This window comes from Lynx canadensis, chromosome D4, assembly GCF_007474595.2.
Source record: "Lynx canadensis isolate LIC74 chromosome D4, mLynCan4.pri.v2, whole genome shotgun sequence".
NCBI classification, from domain to species: domain Eukaryota; kingdom Metazoa; phylum Chordata; class Mammalia; order Carnivora; family Felidae; genus Lynx; species Lynx canadensis.
The window spans coordinates 73,980,240-73,995,770 of record NC_044315.2 but is presented as its reverse complement, the minus strand read 5'-3'; the positions used below and the strand labels follow the sequence as shown (position 1 = coordinate 73,995,770).

General features: G+C 51.7%; 1 protein-coding gene across 1 annotated transcript; it reads left to right on the top strand.

Moving 5' to 3' along the window:
• LOC115499554 (alpha-1-microglobulin/bikunin precursor) lies at positions 1–14,041 on the top strand. Its single transcript, XM_030293643.1, has 10 exons — positions 1–238; positions 1,492–1,634; positions 3,331–3,407; positions 4,238–4,354; positions 4,821–4,922; positions 5,670–5,716; positions 11,412–11,493; positions 12,559–12,726; positions 13,048–13,221; positions 13,891–14,041. The coding sequence occupies exons 1-10, from the start codon at positions 122–124 to the stop codon at positions 13,920–13,922; spliced, it is 1,059 nt and encodes a 352-aa protein (XP_030149503.1). The 5' UTR covers positions 1–121; the 3' UTR covers positions 13,923–14,041.
• The last annotated feature ends 1,490 nt before the right edge of the window (positions 14,042–15,531 follow it).

The following is a 15,531-nucleotide window of genomic DNA, read 5'->3' as shown; positions in this document are numbered from 1 at the left end:
CCTACAGGCTGCAGGCCCCCTCCCCAGTCTCAGTTCACAGCTGCTGCAGGCAGAGAGACGGTGGCCTCTCTGTCCCCAGACTGAGCTTGTGAGTGACACCGAGGCAGAAGAGCCCAGAACCATGCGGAGCCTCAGGGCTCTGTTTCTGCTGCTGACTGCCTGCCTGGCGGTGAGTGCCAGCCCCGTGCTGACGCCGCCTGATGACATCCAAGTGCAAGAGAACTTCGACATCTCTAGGGTAAGGCTGACCTCTCAGGCGGCGATGCCGGGGTGTCTGAGCAGGTGGGCCTTGCAGGGGGGCCAGTCTCCCAAGCCGAAACTCGGGGGCTGGGTCCCCAAGGGTCCTTCCTGCTCAGACCGCCCGGGATTTGCCGAAACTACAACTTTGTGCACCTGCCATTCTGTTGGGCCTCTCGTCTGACGATCTCTGAGTCAGATGCCCTCACGTGTGAACCTGCCTTCTTGGGGGCGCAAGGGGAATCCGTGCTTCAGTTATAACCCAGCCTGGAAAGGCTTCGTGCTGTCTGCTGCCCCTGCAGCCCCCTCACAGGGCTTAGCTTTTCGTGACCTCCTGCCCCCCTCTCCCCGCCCTTCACCTTTCGGCCCCTTCCCCCCCCCCAACCCCTGTTACCATCCTGGGCCCTCTGCCCTTACGGGCCTGGCTGTGGACAGAGGTCTGGGTGGCACAGGGCAGACGTGAGGGGTAACGGGGAGCAGAGAAACAGGACGGAGATCGGGCCGGTGGAATTAAGAGGGCCGGCTGTTAAGTGCTATGTGGGAGAGCCCCAGGACCACTCTCCGACCCCAGTTCTGTCACCAGTCACCAGGTGACCTTGAACAGGACCTTGCCCACCCAGGGCTCAGTGTCCGCATCGGTATGAGGGGCTCTCAGACCCTTCTGGCTGTGGATTTTGTCTATGCTAGAGACAAGCAAGGGTTGTGGGTGGAGGGGCCCGGAGGAGCAGGGTCCTGGGGTCATCTGGGGTGGCGAAGCATAGGAGGCTCCCCGGGGTCTTCGGGGGTGTGATGGCTCTTTCCACCCTTTGCCATGTGGGCGGGAGAAGGGGCGGCAGGCTTGTCCTGAATTACTAGTTCAAGGAAAGGAGACCGTTTCTAACACAGAGCTACTGGCTGCCTCCAAGGCGCCGAGCTCCCTGTCCCCAGAGGAGTGAAAGACGGGACTGCTCCTCTGGGGGCCGTGGTTAACGATGACCTTCAACCACGGGGATTTGTGCCTCATCCACGTGAGCAGCACAGATCCTGTGCCTAAGCAGGGTAAGGCCTTCCCCCCAAGCAGCGTGGGACCCCGTGCACACACCCCCTTCCTAGGCTTGCCGCGGTAATGTGGGGCCACCGTTAGGCCCCATCCGTCCTCGAAGCTGCGTGGCCTCCGGTTAGCTACTGGACATTAAAGCTTATCCTTGGCGTAGAGAGGAGGGAAGGGAGCAGGTGTCTGAATCCAGATCCTCGGAGCTTGTGGCTCTCTCCTAGATCTACGGGAAGTGGTTCCACGTGGCCATGGGCTCCACCTGCCCGTGGCTGAAGAAGTTCATGGACAGGATGTCCATGAGCACGCTGGTGCTGGGCGAGGGGGCGACGGACAAGGAGATCAGCATGACCAGCACTCGTTGGCGGTGAGAACGGGGATGGGGTGGGAGGGGCGAGGGGGACCAGGGCCCATCTGCCACCCCTGCCCGGCTTCAGTCACCACCCTGTCCCGGAGAGTTAAGGTCTCTACCTCCAGCCGGGACCTTGCCTCCGAGCTCCAGGGCCCTCCGCTGCCCTCCACCACGCAGTGCCCTGACACATGCCTATTTTGCAGCCTGGTTTGCAACTCGATCCTGCGGTGTCCCTTAGCTCAGTCAGGGCCCTGCCAACCCCCAGGACCCAACCTGGAAACGTGGGTGGGAGGGAGGCATTGAGACTCCTCTCTCTGCTGCCACAGGCTGTTCAGTCCACCGTCAAGCCCTGTCCATTCTCCTCCTAAATCCCTCCAAGCTGCCCTCTGCTCCCTTCTTTACCATCCGCACCCTGCCAAGCCACCTGCCTTTCTCTCCTTGCTGTCTACGACACCCCGTCTCTACGCTTCTCCCCACCTCTAATCTCCAACCGTTTACCCAGCAAACAAAAGACCTCTTGAAAACTCGCATCTGCTCAAACTTTTCCATAGCTCCCTACTGCCCTGGGAATAAAGTTCAACTCCATTAATAGGGCCTTCTAGGCCCTTCCCAGGACTCACCAGGTATTCGGTGACCGACCCAAGTAGACTTTCAGCTCCTGAAACCCTCCACCCTCTTGCACCTGATGTTCCTTCTACTGGCGAAACGTCTCCCCACCTCTCTGGGCTAATTCCTATGGATCCTTTAGGACTCAGGTTCTAGGTCACTTCCTCCAGGAAGCCATCCCTGACTGCCACCCTCACCCCCACCCCCACCAAGGTTCAGGTTACATACCTTCCTTTGTGCTCTTGGAGCACCTCATGCTTCTCCCCACTTGGCACACTGATTGCATCTGCCTCTGGTCTGCCCATGGGCCCTGCTCAGTCCTGAGGTCCATGAGGGGACAGAGTCCATCTTGCCCTCCTCTGTATCCTCAGCCTGTCACACAGTGCCTGGCTCGATATAGATGCTGCTCGATAAATGTTGATAAGATAAATAACAATCATCGTAACAACAGCTAGTATGTGCATAGTGCTTACTCTAAGCTGTTGTGGTTTTTTTAATGTTTATTTTTGAGGGAGACAGAGAGCAAATGGGGGAGGGGCAGAGAGATAGGGAGACACAGAATCCAAAGCAGGTTCCAGGCTCTGAGCTGTCAGCACAGAGCCTAACGCGGGGCTCGAACCCACAAACCGCGAGATCACGACCTGAGCTGAAGTCGGGCGCTTAACTGACTGAGCCACCCAGGCGCCCCAAAGCTGTTTAATAGTATCCTGTTGGATCCTGACAACGGCAATTTGAGGTGTCATTATCCCCCTTTCACAGAGGGACCTGGGGCCAGAGAGACACAGAGTAATAAAGGAATTAAAGCATTCATTCATCACTCCCCCCTACCCGTGCGTCAGTCTGATGTGCAGATTTGGTTCAGGAAGCTGATGTTTAGGGCTGGCTTTGCCAAGGGGCAAGATTAGTCCCTTTTTCCTCTGTCCCTCTGTTCCCTTGTATGTGCGTGGGTCTCCTAGGACTGGCATGAGGATTAAACAGGATGTTTGGAAGTGCTACGTTCCAAATGACAAAAGGAAAACATGTGAAGAGGACCCCGCAGGAGAGTGGGTGTGGGGACCACGGTCTCTACCAGCGGTTACCTTTCTTTTGGTTTGTGCATCTCCAGGAGAGGCACCTGCGAGGAGATCTCCGGGGCTTATGAGAAAACAGACACTGACGGGAAGTTCCTCTATCATAAGCCTAGTAAGTTGAATTGGAGGCATCCTCCGCAGCTCTCTCCCCTTTGCTGAAAAAGACCTTGTGGTGTCTTAACCTGTTTTTCCTTCTGCCTCACCTCTCCGTGCCTCCAAAGCCTTCCCTCCCATTTTTCTGAGATGTCCTCTGGGCTTTCTGTATGTATTCCTCCTCTTTCCCTTCTCCCGCCTCCTCTCTCGTGCACTCATGAGCATTCAGAATGAAAGGGGTGTCACTGAATTCTGAGGATGACATCGGGAGTTCGTCAGCATTCATGGTGGCCATCTGCAATCAGTTGATAAAAATTATGCTAAACATCTACCATGTGCAGGGTGCATGGTGCTGTCACAGAAGGAATTTATTCCTTCTGGACGTGAATTTATTCATTCACCCAGCAGATGTTTATTGACTATGCTCTATGTGTCAAATAACTGCGCTGGAAGTGGAACCTATGAATGTTTGGGTAGGTGGATGTTTGAATAAATAAATGAGAAAATAAGCAAATGATTGGTAAACGAGTGCATATATGGATGGCAGATAAGTGAGTTAATCAGTCCTCTAACAGATAAATCGATGGGTTAATGGGTGGAGGAAAGAGGGGGGGAGAGAAGGGAAGGGAGGTAGAAGGGAAGGAAAGAAGGAAGGGAATGGTTTGACGTATGGAAAGGATGGATGGGTGGGATGATGGTGGATGAATTAATGATAAATATATGGAGGAGATGGATGGATAGATAGAAGGATGGATGAACAGATGATGTACGGGTGAATAGGTGAAGGAATTCAGGCTAGAGGAGCCTTCTGACAACCGATGCCTTTGGCCTCCTGCATCGCCCATGCAGGATGGAACATCACCATGGAGTCCTATGTGGTCCACACCAACTATGACGAGTACGCCATCCTTCTGACCAAGAAATTCAGCCACCACCATGGGCCCACCATTACCGCCAAGCTCTATGGTAACGGCGTGGAGCTAGATAAGTCCGCAGGAGTTGGGGGCGGGAGGAGGCCAGTGATTTAGGGACAGTGGAGTGGGGAGGAGTCGGGAGTTCTGCTCCATCCTTCTGATAAAACTGTGGTTGAGGGAAAGGTGGAAACATTTACTCCCCCTGGAGGAGGTGGAGCTCAGTCTCCCGTCTGAGGTAGAATCCTTTTCTTTTGGTTTTTGATTCCAGAGTTTCCGGGTCTGTAACAGAACCAGCAGAAAAAACCACGCGTGGGGATTTGGGAGACCTGGGGTCGGAGGGAGTCTGGGAGGGACGCCTCTTCTTCTTGTGGAGCCAATCTTTCCATAAGTGTATTGAGGAGATCACACTGGGCTGATAGCTTCCAGCTCCTAAATGACAATCACTGGGCAAAATAATCCCAGGCCTTGCTAGCCTAGGCACCTGGGGTTCGAGGCGTCTTCTCTGCTTCCCATTGCAGGGCGACAGCCACAGCTTCGAGAAAGCCTGCTGGAGGAGTTCAGGGAGGTCGCCTTGGGTGTGGGCATCCCCGAGGACTCCATCTTCACGATGGCCGACAAAGGTAAATGCGACCCTGCCCCGCCCCACCCCAGCTTTCTGTCTCCTCCTCATCCTTCACGGTCCTCAGAGAGCATCTTCCCAGGCCCTGGGTCTTTCCTGTAACCCTCTGAGATACATAGGATTATAGTCCCCCTCCCCTCTTTATAGAGAAGGTAGCCGGGGCCCCCAGATTTGTTCCAGGTCACACAGCAAATGTGCTTGGTAGAGCTGAGACTAGAACCAATTCAGCATTCAGCCTCGTGCCACCGTGATAGCCAGAATCCACAGGTAGCTCGCAGAGGGCAATCCAGTATTGGGGTCAAGAGTATGGGCTCAAGGTAGAGTACCGAAATTCAAGTTGAGCTGTGTGGCTTCTGGCTAGTCAACCTTCCGGAGCCTTATTTTCCTCATCTGTAAAATGGGGCATCATACTGCCTCTCTTATAAGTTGCTGTGGGAAGTCAGTGAGAGGAAGCCTTTAAATACGATAGTGCTGTGCCCAGTGTCTAGTAAGTGCTCAGTAAGTGTTAGCCATTGCTGTTCTTCGATGGTGCTGCTGGCGATGATGGTGCGGCCGCCAGCTTGTCGCTTTTCCAACGAATGACCTTCAGCAGGCCACGTGAGTGGAGCCATTCATGAAGTGGGCTAATGCACAAGACAGTTCCCAGCTGAGTGCCCACCCGGCACACAGTCATTAGCATTATGACAGAAACAAAGCCCTCTCTGGGTCTTGGCCCTCTTACTCACCTCTCTCTTCTGTCCTGGCCTAGGTGAGTGTGTCCCTGGGGAGCAGGAACCAGAGCCCTCTCCACTCACGGTGAGCACCTCTTTTTCTCACCCCATCCCCACCCTGCCTGCTTGATTTTTGCTGCCCTTGCTTAGGTCCCCCTGTGGTGGTGGGTGGGGTCATTGAGAGAGGTTGAGAGAAGGCAGTGGTAGGCATGGGGTCTTGAAGTCAGAACCCTCCCCCCACCCCCCGCAGGGCTCAATCTCAGATCTGCCATCTGGGCCAGTTGCTGCCCTATCCAGACCTCACTTTTCCTCATCTGTGAAATGGGGTGGTTACACTTACCTTCCATGGGCTAGAATTCAGTGACATATTGGAAAAATTCTTAGCATAATGCCTAAAGCCAGTGAAATACTCAATAACGAAATGATGATACCCAATACTTAAGAAATAAAAGACAAAGTCAATTGATCTCCAAAAAACCAGCAAACCTGAGAGCAGGCAGCTTCTCAATCAACTGCTCTATCTACTATTCTGCCTTTTGATGTTCTGGGCTTCCTTACTCTTCTGCTTTATTTTCCTGCCTTTACCATATCGATTAAGCTTTCTTCGTTTTTTTTTTTTTTCTGAGATTATTTGGAAATTATATATCCAGATTTATTCTACCAACGTGTGTGTGCATATACATGCGTGTATACATGTATAAATTTTCAAGGCTATGTTTCTGAACAAATATATATTATAAATATATTAGAAACATAGTCTCAAAAATTTTTTTAAAATACAAGAAAGTAAGAAAAGAGTGTCCTTATTCCTACATAGAATCAACACTGTTAACATTGTTTGCTTCTGTGTTTTTAAAGAAAAATTATCATCGATTTTACGAAAACCAACGTGTGCTCGTTATACAGAATTAAAATTAAAAACGATAAAAATAAGATAAATAAATGAAAATAAAGAACTAAAATCATGCTGAAAAGGATACAGAGTAAGAGTTTAAAAAAATGCCACCACCCAAAAACTACCAATATTCACATTAATCCAGCAATTTCGGCACGTGCACATGTGGAGGGAAGGACAGATAGAAGGAATGCACAGATTTATGCACAGATTCAGGCATACTGTTATTAAATGGGATGATATCGCAGATGCTATTTTGAGTTTTAAAAAGCATTCTTTGCAGTTTTTTTTGAATTAAGAAAAAAACAACGTGGTTGGACTTTCTGAACTTCAAATAAGCATCTGTCGCCATCTTTCCCAGTCACTTAGTAAAAGTTCTGGAATGGATTCTACACTCACTCTTGGTGAATATAACCACAGCGTCTCCATTCCTGAGTTACTTATTTCTATCAATCTCTTCATTAGTGCCTTCACCAAGTGGTGTTTACAAGGCGGGTTCATGGGTGTTTTAATCCTTGGATTCTTCCGTTTGAGAAAAGTCTGCCCATTTCCTTCATACTTGAATGGCATTTTGCCTGGGCGTCACATTCTTGGGTCATGTTTCCTTCCCCTCGGAATGTTGTCTGCACTGCTCTGTTCTCAAGCGCTAATCATCACTCTGGGAAAGCCTGAGGCCAGCCTGCTGTTTCTTCTCCTTGTAAGCAATTTGTTTCTTCTGCCCAGATGCCAGGACAAACTTTATCCTTGAACTCTGTATCTTTTTTTTTTTTTCAATTTTTTAAAGTAAGCTTTAAGCCCAATGTGGGGTGTGCACTCACGATCCTGAGATCAAGAGTCACATGCTCTACTGACCGAGTCAGCCAGAACACTCCACAGTCAGTATCTTAACAAGGACATGTCGGGGCGCCTGGGTGGCGCAGTCGGTTAAGCGTCCGACTTCAGCCAGGTCACGATCTCGCGGTCCGTGAGTTCGAGCCCCGCGTCAGGCTCTGGGCTGATGGCTCAGAGCCTGGAGCCTGTTTCCGATTCTGTGTCTCCCTCTCTCTCTGCCCCTCCCCCGTTCATGCTCTGTCTCTCTCTGTCCCAAAAATAAATAAACGTTGAAAAAAAAAATTAAAAAAAAAAAAAAACAAGGACATGTCTTGGTGTTGAGAATTCCATGCCAGAATTTCCTGGAATACAGTGTGCCCTTCCCATCCACAGATTACATTTTTTCTGTGGGGTTTTGCTACTTTGGGAACACTTGTTCTCTCATCCTGCACCATCTTTGTCTTCCACACATGCTAGGTGTTCTCAGTTGCTTTCATCTGTATTCACTGGGCTTCTCCCGGGATTCTCACTCGCCTTTCTTCTGGGACAGTCATTCCATTTAGCAGCATCTATTCTGTTCCTTGCTGTTTCTGACTTATTCACTAGCTCTGAATGTATGTTGTCTTCGTTCTCAATTTTTTATATCTAGGCCTGAATTTTGTCTTTTATTGTATTCTGAATTTTGTCTTTTATTTACCACTTTGTCTTTGAGTCTTGTTTCAATGAATATATGTTTTCATTAAGCAATTCTATAGCTTGAGGCCACTGAAGGATTTCCTTCAGCTTGTTGAGTTGTATTTTCTTCTACATTGGTGTCATAGGTGGGGTTTCCTAGATCAACACCTGTAGAGCAGGTGTGAAGGAGGAACTGGGCAGGAGAAGCGGAACTGTGATGTGGTCATGATGCCTCAGCCAACCCTGTGGGAGCTCTAGAACTGGGGGGGGGGGGACCTTTGGAGTTGTCTCAAGATGGTGCCAAGGGGTGGGGCCTTAATACCCGGATTTTGATCATGTTCTGGGGATCAGCCTGGGGGAGGAAGCATGACCCTGAGTGAGAGGGGTCCCCTTAGCTGAGGCAGTCCCAACGGGCTGACAGCTCAGGCTGGGAATGTAAGCCCACTCCTCAGGGGAGGTCTAGGCAGTTCATGACAGGAGCCACCACAGTCGGGCTCTTTCTATAGTGCGGCCTATTTACTCCTTCATCTCAGAAATGGGTCTGGATAGTCTCTGTGCCATTTCTTTTTATCTTGTTCCTGCTCAGTTTTAGCCTGTCTTCTGTGATATGGTGGGGTGGGGGGTTTCATTTATTCCTTGGTCATTTCCCCCAATAAAATTGAGCTGAGCCCCCTCCTACCCAAATGTAGTCTAAGGCCTGGGTATTTTGTGTTCCGTCGACTTTTCTGAAGCCCAAGGAAAGGGTGGGAAGGAGCAGGGGTGGAAGAGCTTTCCTAAGGCATGCCATCTTGGCTGGAATACCCTTGCTTGCTTTCTCTTTTGAAGAACTACGTGGGGTTCATTCCACCTGGTCAGGGCAGTGACATCTGTCTGCCCCATGTCAATACCCCTGGTGCATTAGATCGTGTAGTCCCAGAACCTTCACTTAGAGAGAGAAGGCCTCTAGTCTGTTTCCTCTTTACTTCCCAGAAGTCGTCTTCACGACTTCTCTGTCAGAAGAGGAAAAAGAAAAGGTCCCTCAATTTCCTTCTCTCAGGATTCGGGAGTCTTAGGGAGAATAATCAGAAATTTAATGACTTGGGAGTTAGAGGGCAGAGTTAGGAGTTGACCATCCTGTTCAGCTCCAAAATACTTGATTTCTTTCCTTGATCAACCATTTTACTTTTTGCTTTCAACTATGCCCCTTTCCTTGACTGAGCCATGCTGATGAACATTTGGAGATTGATATTCTGAATTCATTTTTTTGCTGTTAGGAATTGGAAAAGGCGATTTTGAGGGAAATTTACATCTGCCATCTTCATCCCCATCTCGATGGAATCTGTATTTCTTCGTCACTGTCAAGAATGAAACCATAACTGGTGTCTCCCCTTGCAGAAAAGAAAAATGGAGCACACTTTCCATTTCTTCTTTCCAGGCTTCCCACATGTCTGTTTTTGTGGATGTAATCTGAGGTTGACATTTATATTTTCCACCTTTTGTTAAAATTTTTTTTTAATGTTGATTCTTGAGGTAGAGACAGACAGACTGTGAGTGGGGGGAGGGGCAGAGAGAGAGGGAGACACAGAATCCAAAACAGGCTCCAGGCTCTGAGCTGTCAGCACAGAGGCTGACACGGGCTCGAATTCACGCACTGTGAGATCATGACCTGAGCCGAAGTCGGATGCTTAACCGAGACACCGAGGCACCCCTCCACCTTTTGTTCTGAGAATTACTTTTAACGTTTACATTATGTGACCATTGTAACAACCATTTAACCTCAACTCTGTTTTATTGGCTTTATAGTTTATCATAATTTCTTGCTATTGCATCATCCTTTTTTTTTTTTTTTTTGTACTTAGATTCCTCTCTCAATTGGTGGGAATATTTTTGTAGGTTTAAGATTTTATTTTTAAGTACTCTCTGTACCCCACATGGGGCTCGAACTCACAACCCAAAGATTAAGAGTCACATGGTCCACTGACTGAGCCAGCCAGGTGCCCTGGAATATTTCTATAAGTAGTTTTTTATTTTTGTTTTTTTCTGAATAAACACATGGGTGGCAAACTACTGGATCCTTGCGTGTTTGAAAATGTGTTTATCACATGGTCAACAGCTTAGATGAGTACGGAATCTTTTCTCTCTTATAAACTTCAGATGTTGCTCTGCAGTTTCTGTCATCTAATGCTGCTGTTTACTACACGGTCCGTTAGGCTCTTTATCCTTTGTCTCTAGGAAGCGTCCAGGTGGGGCTCTTCATTAATTTTACCTCATTCCCTTTGACCCCAACTTATAATTGGACAACTCAAGTCTTTCTTCAACTCAGAAAAGTTTTCTTCTATTATTTCTATATTGATTGCCTCTCCTAGAATTCCTACTATGTGAATGTATTTCTTATGATCGTTTAGCCAGTTTATTATCTCTACGGTATGGTTAAATTAAACAAAACCCTTCCCATCTCCAGTAACTTCCTTCTTTCATTCTATTCATTTCCGTAACCGTTGGCCCCTGTGATATTGACGCAGTGTCATCATGAATTCATTGATGGTTTAAGTTTTCTCCTGTTTCCTGCTGTCATCCTGCGTGTGATGGAGGTATTTCTCCTGAGCAGCTGCATTATTTCAATTGTTCCATGATTTTTTCTCTCTTCCTGCATCCTCACCAAGGAAGAAGGCCTATGTGCAACCAGCTTGAGAGACAGTTGGGAGTCCCTGATCATAGCTTTAGTTGCACCTTAAAAGGAGAACGTTGAAAGTTACCACAGATTTACTTTTTCAGATTCTAGTCTCTCCCATCCCTGCTGGCTGGCAGTTTCCCTGCTCATCCCTTTTTTAATGGCCTTGGGATCCTGCCTCAGGGGACTCTACACTTAGCCTTTTGCCAGCTTTGGCTGCCTGCCCCGCTCTTTAGTCCCCACCACTCCCCACCACCACAGCTAAGAGTGTCAGGGTCAGTCTGGGGTCCCTTCTCCATACCTTCTAGGTGGCTTTTCCTTTGCGAGCGACTGACAATGATAGTCTGGTCAGCCCTTCCTGCAAATCATTCACACCCATACTCCACCGTGTAGAAACACCTTCAAGTTTCTGGCACGGAAATGCTTCTCTTCCCCGGTTTCCAATTCAGATGGTTTTTTTTTTCCCCTCACTATTTTATTCCTTTGGGCATTTCAACTAGAATTTGGATACAGGGGTGTTGTTCTACTCCATGGTTCTGATTTTCCTTTCAGACTAGAAACCTATCTTGTGATGCCCATTCTGGGGTTCAGGTTGATACTTTTGGGAAAACCAGTCCATTAACCAGTGTAGTAACTCTGCTTCTATCTGCACCCTGATTCCCAAAGCAAATGGTTTTTATATATTCCAGGGGTACAGGTGAGCAATAGTGGCGAGGTCCCCACAACAGCTTCTCTTTCTCTCCACCCCAGAGAGCCCGGCGGGCTGTGCTGCCCCAGGAAGAGGAAGGATCAGGGGCCGGGCCGCTAGCAACTGATTTCAGCAAGAAGGAAGGTAATGACCGCTCACCTTTCCACCCGCTTCTGTCACACTGCAGAGAGGAAGGGCCCATGGGTGGCACACACAAGCTGCCCTCACCACCACGAAGTCTTTCTTATTTGTCTGTTGGTCAAGGACTGGGACTAGGAAAGGCAAATCAAGGCCTCTGCGTGGTGCCAGGGGTCGTGAGGGGAGAGAGAGGAACATAAGGTGTGGCCCCTGGGCTCAGGAACTCTCCGCTCCATGATGAGAAGCACGTTCTGGCCCTGTCTGTACCACTGTGTGGCCTCCTAGCCTACGTTTCCTCCTCTCCGCAGCGGATAACAGCCTGCTGTGCTCACGATCAGGGCTTCTGTGGGAGCAAGTTGGAGCAGGACGTGAGGTTGCCCTGCGTGGTGGACAGTGTTCACGAATGACTCACCCTCCAGCTTGCTCAGCAGACGCTCAGCCCTGCTCCGCCCTGTGCTGGGTCCTGGGGGTCATCCAGACAAACCCGTGCCTTTTCCGAACTTGTGGTCTGGTAGGGGAGGCAGGCAGAGAAGCTGATGGACCCAAAAGGCAGGGTCAGCTAAGGGGGTGGGGGAGCTCAGAGGAGGGAGGAGTCAGGGGATCTAGGAGGACTTCCTGGATGAAGGGGAATTCGTGCAGTGTCTAGGTATCCAGGCAGGGGTCTATGGAGGAAGGTCCTCCAGGGGCCGGAGCAGTGGGAGAAAAGGCATGGGTGTGGGACTTCAGGGGAGAGGTCAGGCCGGCACGGCTGCTGTCGTCGAGTGCACCGCCACCTGCTATTAGAGTCCCTGGATGGACAAGACCAACACGGGACGGTGGGCCAGTGGGTCGCTGGGTTATGGCGTGGAATGGGCACGGATCTTGGAGCCCACGGGGTTTCGAATCTCAGCACTCTGTGATCCTGGGCAGGTCCCTTTACCTCTCAATTTCCTCATCTATAAAAATGAGTTGACAATCCTTCCTGTGAGTGTGGAGGGGAAAACTAAACTAGATGGTGCATGTTAAGCGTCCAGCCCGGTGACAGGTATACAGGAAGCACTCAGTAAGAGCTGCTGTTCTGCCCCTCTCCAGATGCCTGCCAGCTGGGCCACGCAGAAGGCCCTTGCCTGGGGATGGTCACGAGGTATTTCTATAATGGCTCATCCATGGCCTGTGAGACCTTCCAATATGGCGGCTGCCTGGGCAACGGCAACAACTTCGCCTCAGAGAAGGAGTGTCTGCAGACCTGCCGAACCGTGGGTGAGCACGGGCCCCTCACCTCCATGCATGCTGCACCCCACACCCTGTCCTCCCAACAAGACACCTGCCAGGTGAACAGGGAGCTAAGAGAGAGGCGGTTCCAGGGGTAGAATTCTGGGGCAAGCTTCCTGAAGTCACAGGAAGTGCGCATCTGGATGTGGGTGCCCCAGGCAAGTGACTGGTTTCCATGGGTCCCAGCTTCCCAGTCCGGAGGAACCAAGTGCTCTGGACGAGCAGGGCAACCTGGTTCAGGCCCTTTGCCGGGTGTGCCGGGTCGGCCGCGCAGAAGGACTGACGCTCCGCGCCCCCCCTTCCCCACAGCGGCCTGCAACCTCCCCATAGTGACCGGCCCCTGCCGAGGCTACAGCCAGCTCTGGGCATTCGATGCCGTCCAGGGGAAATGCGTCCTCTTCACCTATGGCGGCTGCCAAGGCAACGGCAACAAGTTCTACTCAGAGAAGGAGTGCAGGGAGTACTGTGGTGTCCCTGGCAACGGTAGGAGGACCCGTGGGTGCTACTGGGTCCAGGCGGGAGAGCCCTGGTAGGGAGTGGGGGTCCGGAGAGGTGAGTTCTAGACTCCACCAGATGACCGGCCCATCTGCTCTCTGGGCCTGTTCCCCATCTGTAAAAGGGGGTAAACCCTTACCCCAGCTGGGACGGGGCACCAGGGAGGCACAGGCCAGACCTGAGCCTGGCAGAGAAGGCCTCTGCTTCTGGGGCTGCCACCTTCGGGCTGGCCACGTTGGGCGAGTACCAGTTTGAGCCTCATTTTGTTTTCTTCTGTAAAATGGGACAAAAGTACCCACTCGGATTTCACAGTGCCTGGATGGTGAGGACTCGGCTGACGGCAGCCGTCACTGGTCCTGATGGTCATGCTGTGATGACAACAGTAATAGCATGCCAGGGGAACAGCAGCCATTTGACTTCTGTGCCGTGTCTCCCCACTGGGAGAAGAGGCCAAAGACCAGATCATTCTGTGGGATGCGCTTTGGAGACACCAGGTCATGCAGCAAGCAAGCAGCAGTTTCTGGCCTCAAGCTCAGGTCCCAAGTCAGCCCAAGCTGCCTTCCCTGCTCCATGAGGCGTCCCCATCCCGACTGTCCCCATCCACAGACGCCCTGGGTGAGCCCCACACCTACTTGCCGAGCTTCTCTGTGTCCACAGGTGACGAGGAGCTGCTGCCCATGGCCAGCTGATCGGCCCGCAGGCCACACGGTGGCGGGGAGGGTGCGGGCCGTGTCTGTTCCGGCGCCCCACGTCAGGCCGGGCCGGGTGACCCGGGTTCAAATAAAAATGAAATTGTGGACTCCTGAAACTCCATGTCGTGACTGTTCATTGTCACGATAAAGCATAAGGGGTAGCAGGGAGAGGGGGGAGACAAAGCCAGGGCAGGCGGGAGTTACCCCAGCTTTCCCCGGAAGTGAAAAGCGTGTTGGAAGTGTAATAGAACTGTCCTCGGGCCATGAAATTGGCTGTGCAGATTGAGACCCAAATCTCAGTTCTGTTTACTCCACAACACTATCAAATGGGCCTGTTGTTTTCAACCCAGAAAAGGAGAGAAGAAACACCTCTGGGGACTTGTTTGTGGGTGAGGTTCGAATAGGGTTCAGAAGAGAGGACCGTGCCCTCTTTGCCCAGGTGCCAGGCGGGTCACGGCCACCGGCCCACCGTGCCTGAAGCAACAACCCCTGCCCTTTGCGGCACCAACACCCACGCCACAACCATGTGGCCGCAGCCATGTCCCCAGCACGAGCTGCCAGGGGCCAGAGAGCCTCGGGCTGCTTCTCCACGAGGCCCTGGAGGTCCTGTCTCCTGGGATCGTCACTCTGACCCTCTGCCCCGGAAGGAGAGGGTTCACTGACCTCTGCATCGTGTCTGGGACCATCAGCGAGGCACTGGACCCGAGCCGGCAGCCCTCGGCCTGGCCTGGCTTGTCCTCCCTTGAGGAAGAGGACAGGTAGGCTGTCCAGGGTGGCTCGGTCACCAACTTAGCAGAACGTGACTCCCAGAGCTTCCGAGAAGAGACACGCTGACACCTGACCTATAAATCTCTCTTGCGCGCTCCATCCACACAGAACCCTGGCCGGTGCTGCTCCCGCTGCTGCCTCTCACACCCTCAGCCCATTTGCTTAAGAGACTCATCAGGAAGGAAGAAGGGAGGGGATGGATCCAGATGCAAGGGCTTGGCTGTAGGAAGACCCCCGGCTTCTCCCCCAAAGTCCCAAGCTTGGGGCTTGCGGGTTCCAACGGAGAGGACCGTCCTGAGGGACGAAGTTTGTGGTCACGGCCCGGACTCTCTGGGCAGGAGTGGGTGGTGCAGGGGCAGGGACACAGGTGACTGTTCAGGGAGAAGGGACAGGCTCTCCGGCCTGGAACGAACCAACGTCATCGCGTCCTATGTCCGTATCTTGCTTCCCTGCACGCGTGCCTCACGTACCAGGGCTGGCCACTCATGGCGGCTTGAAGAGGGCTCTTCTGAAGTGACCTAAAGGACAAATGCCAAAACCAGAGGGAGCAAGCCGCAGGTAGCAAGGCCAGCTGCAGCTGGGGGACGGGATGTGGGCTCATCAAGTTATTTTTTATGAGCCACTTAAAAACAGGCCTCCCGGGGGCGCCTGGGCAGCTCAGTTGGTTGAGCGTCCCACTCCTGATTTCCTCTCGTTTGTGAGAGGGAACCCCATGCCACATTCGTGCCCACGGTGCAGAGCCCGCTTGGGATTCTCTGCCCGCCCCTCCCCCCCCCCCCCCCGGCCCCACTCACAGGCTCTCTCCCTCTCTCTCAAAAATGAACATTAAAAATGACCC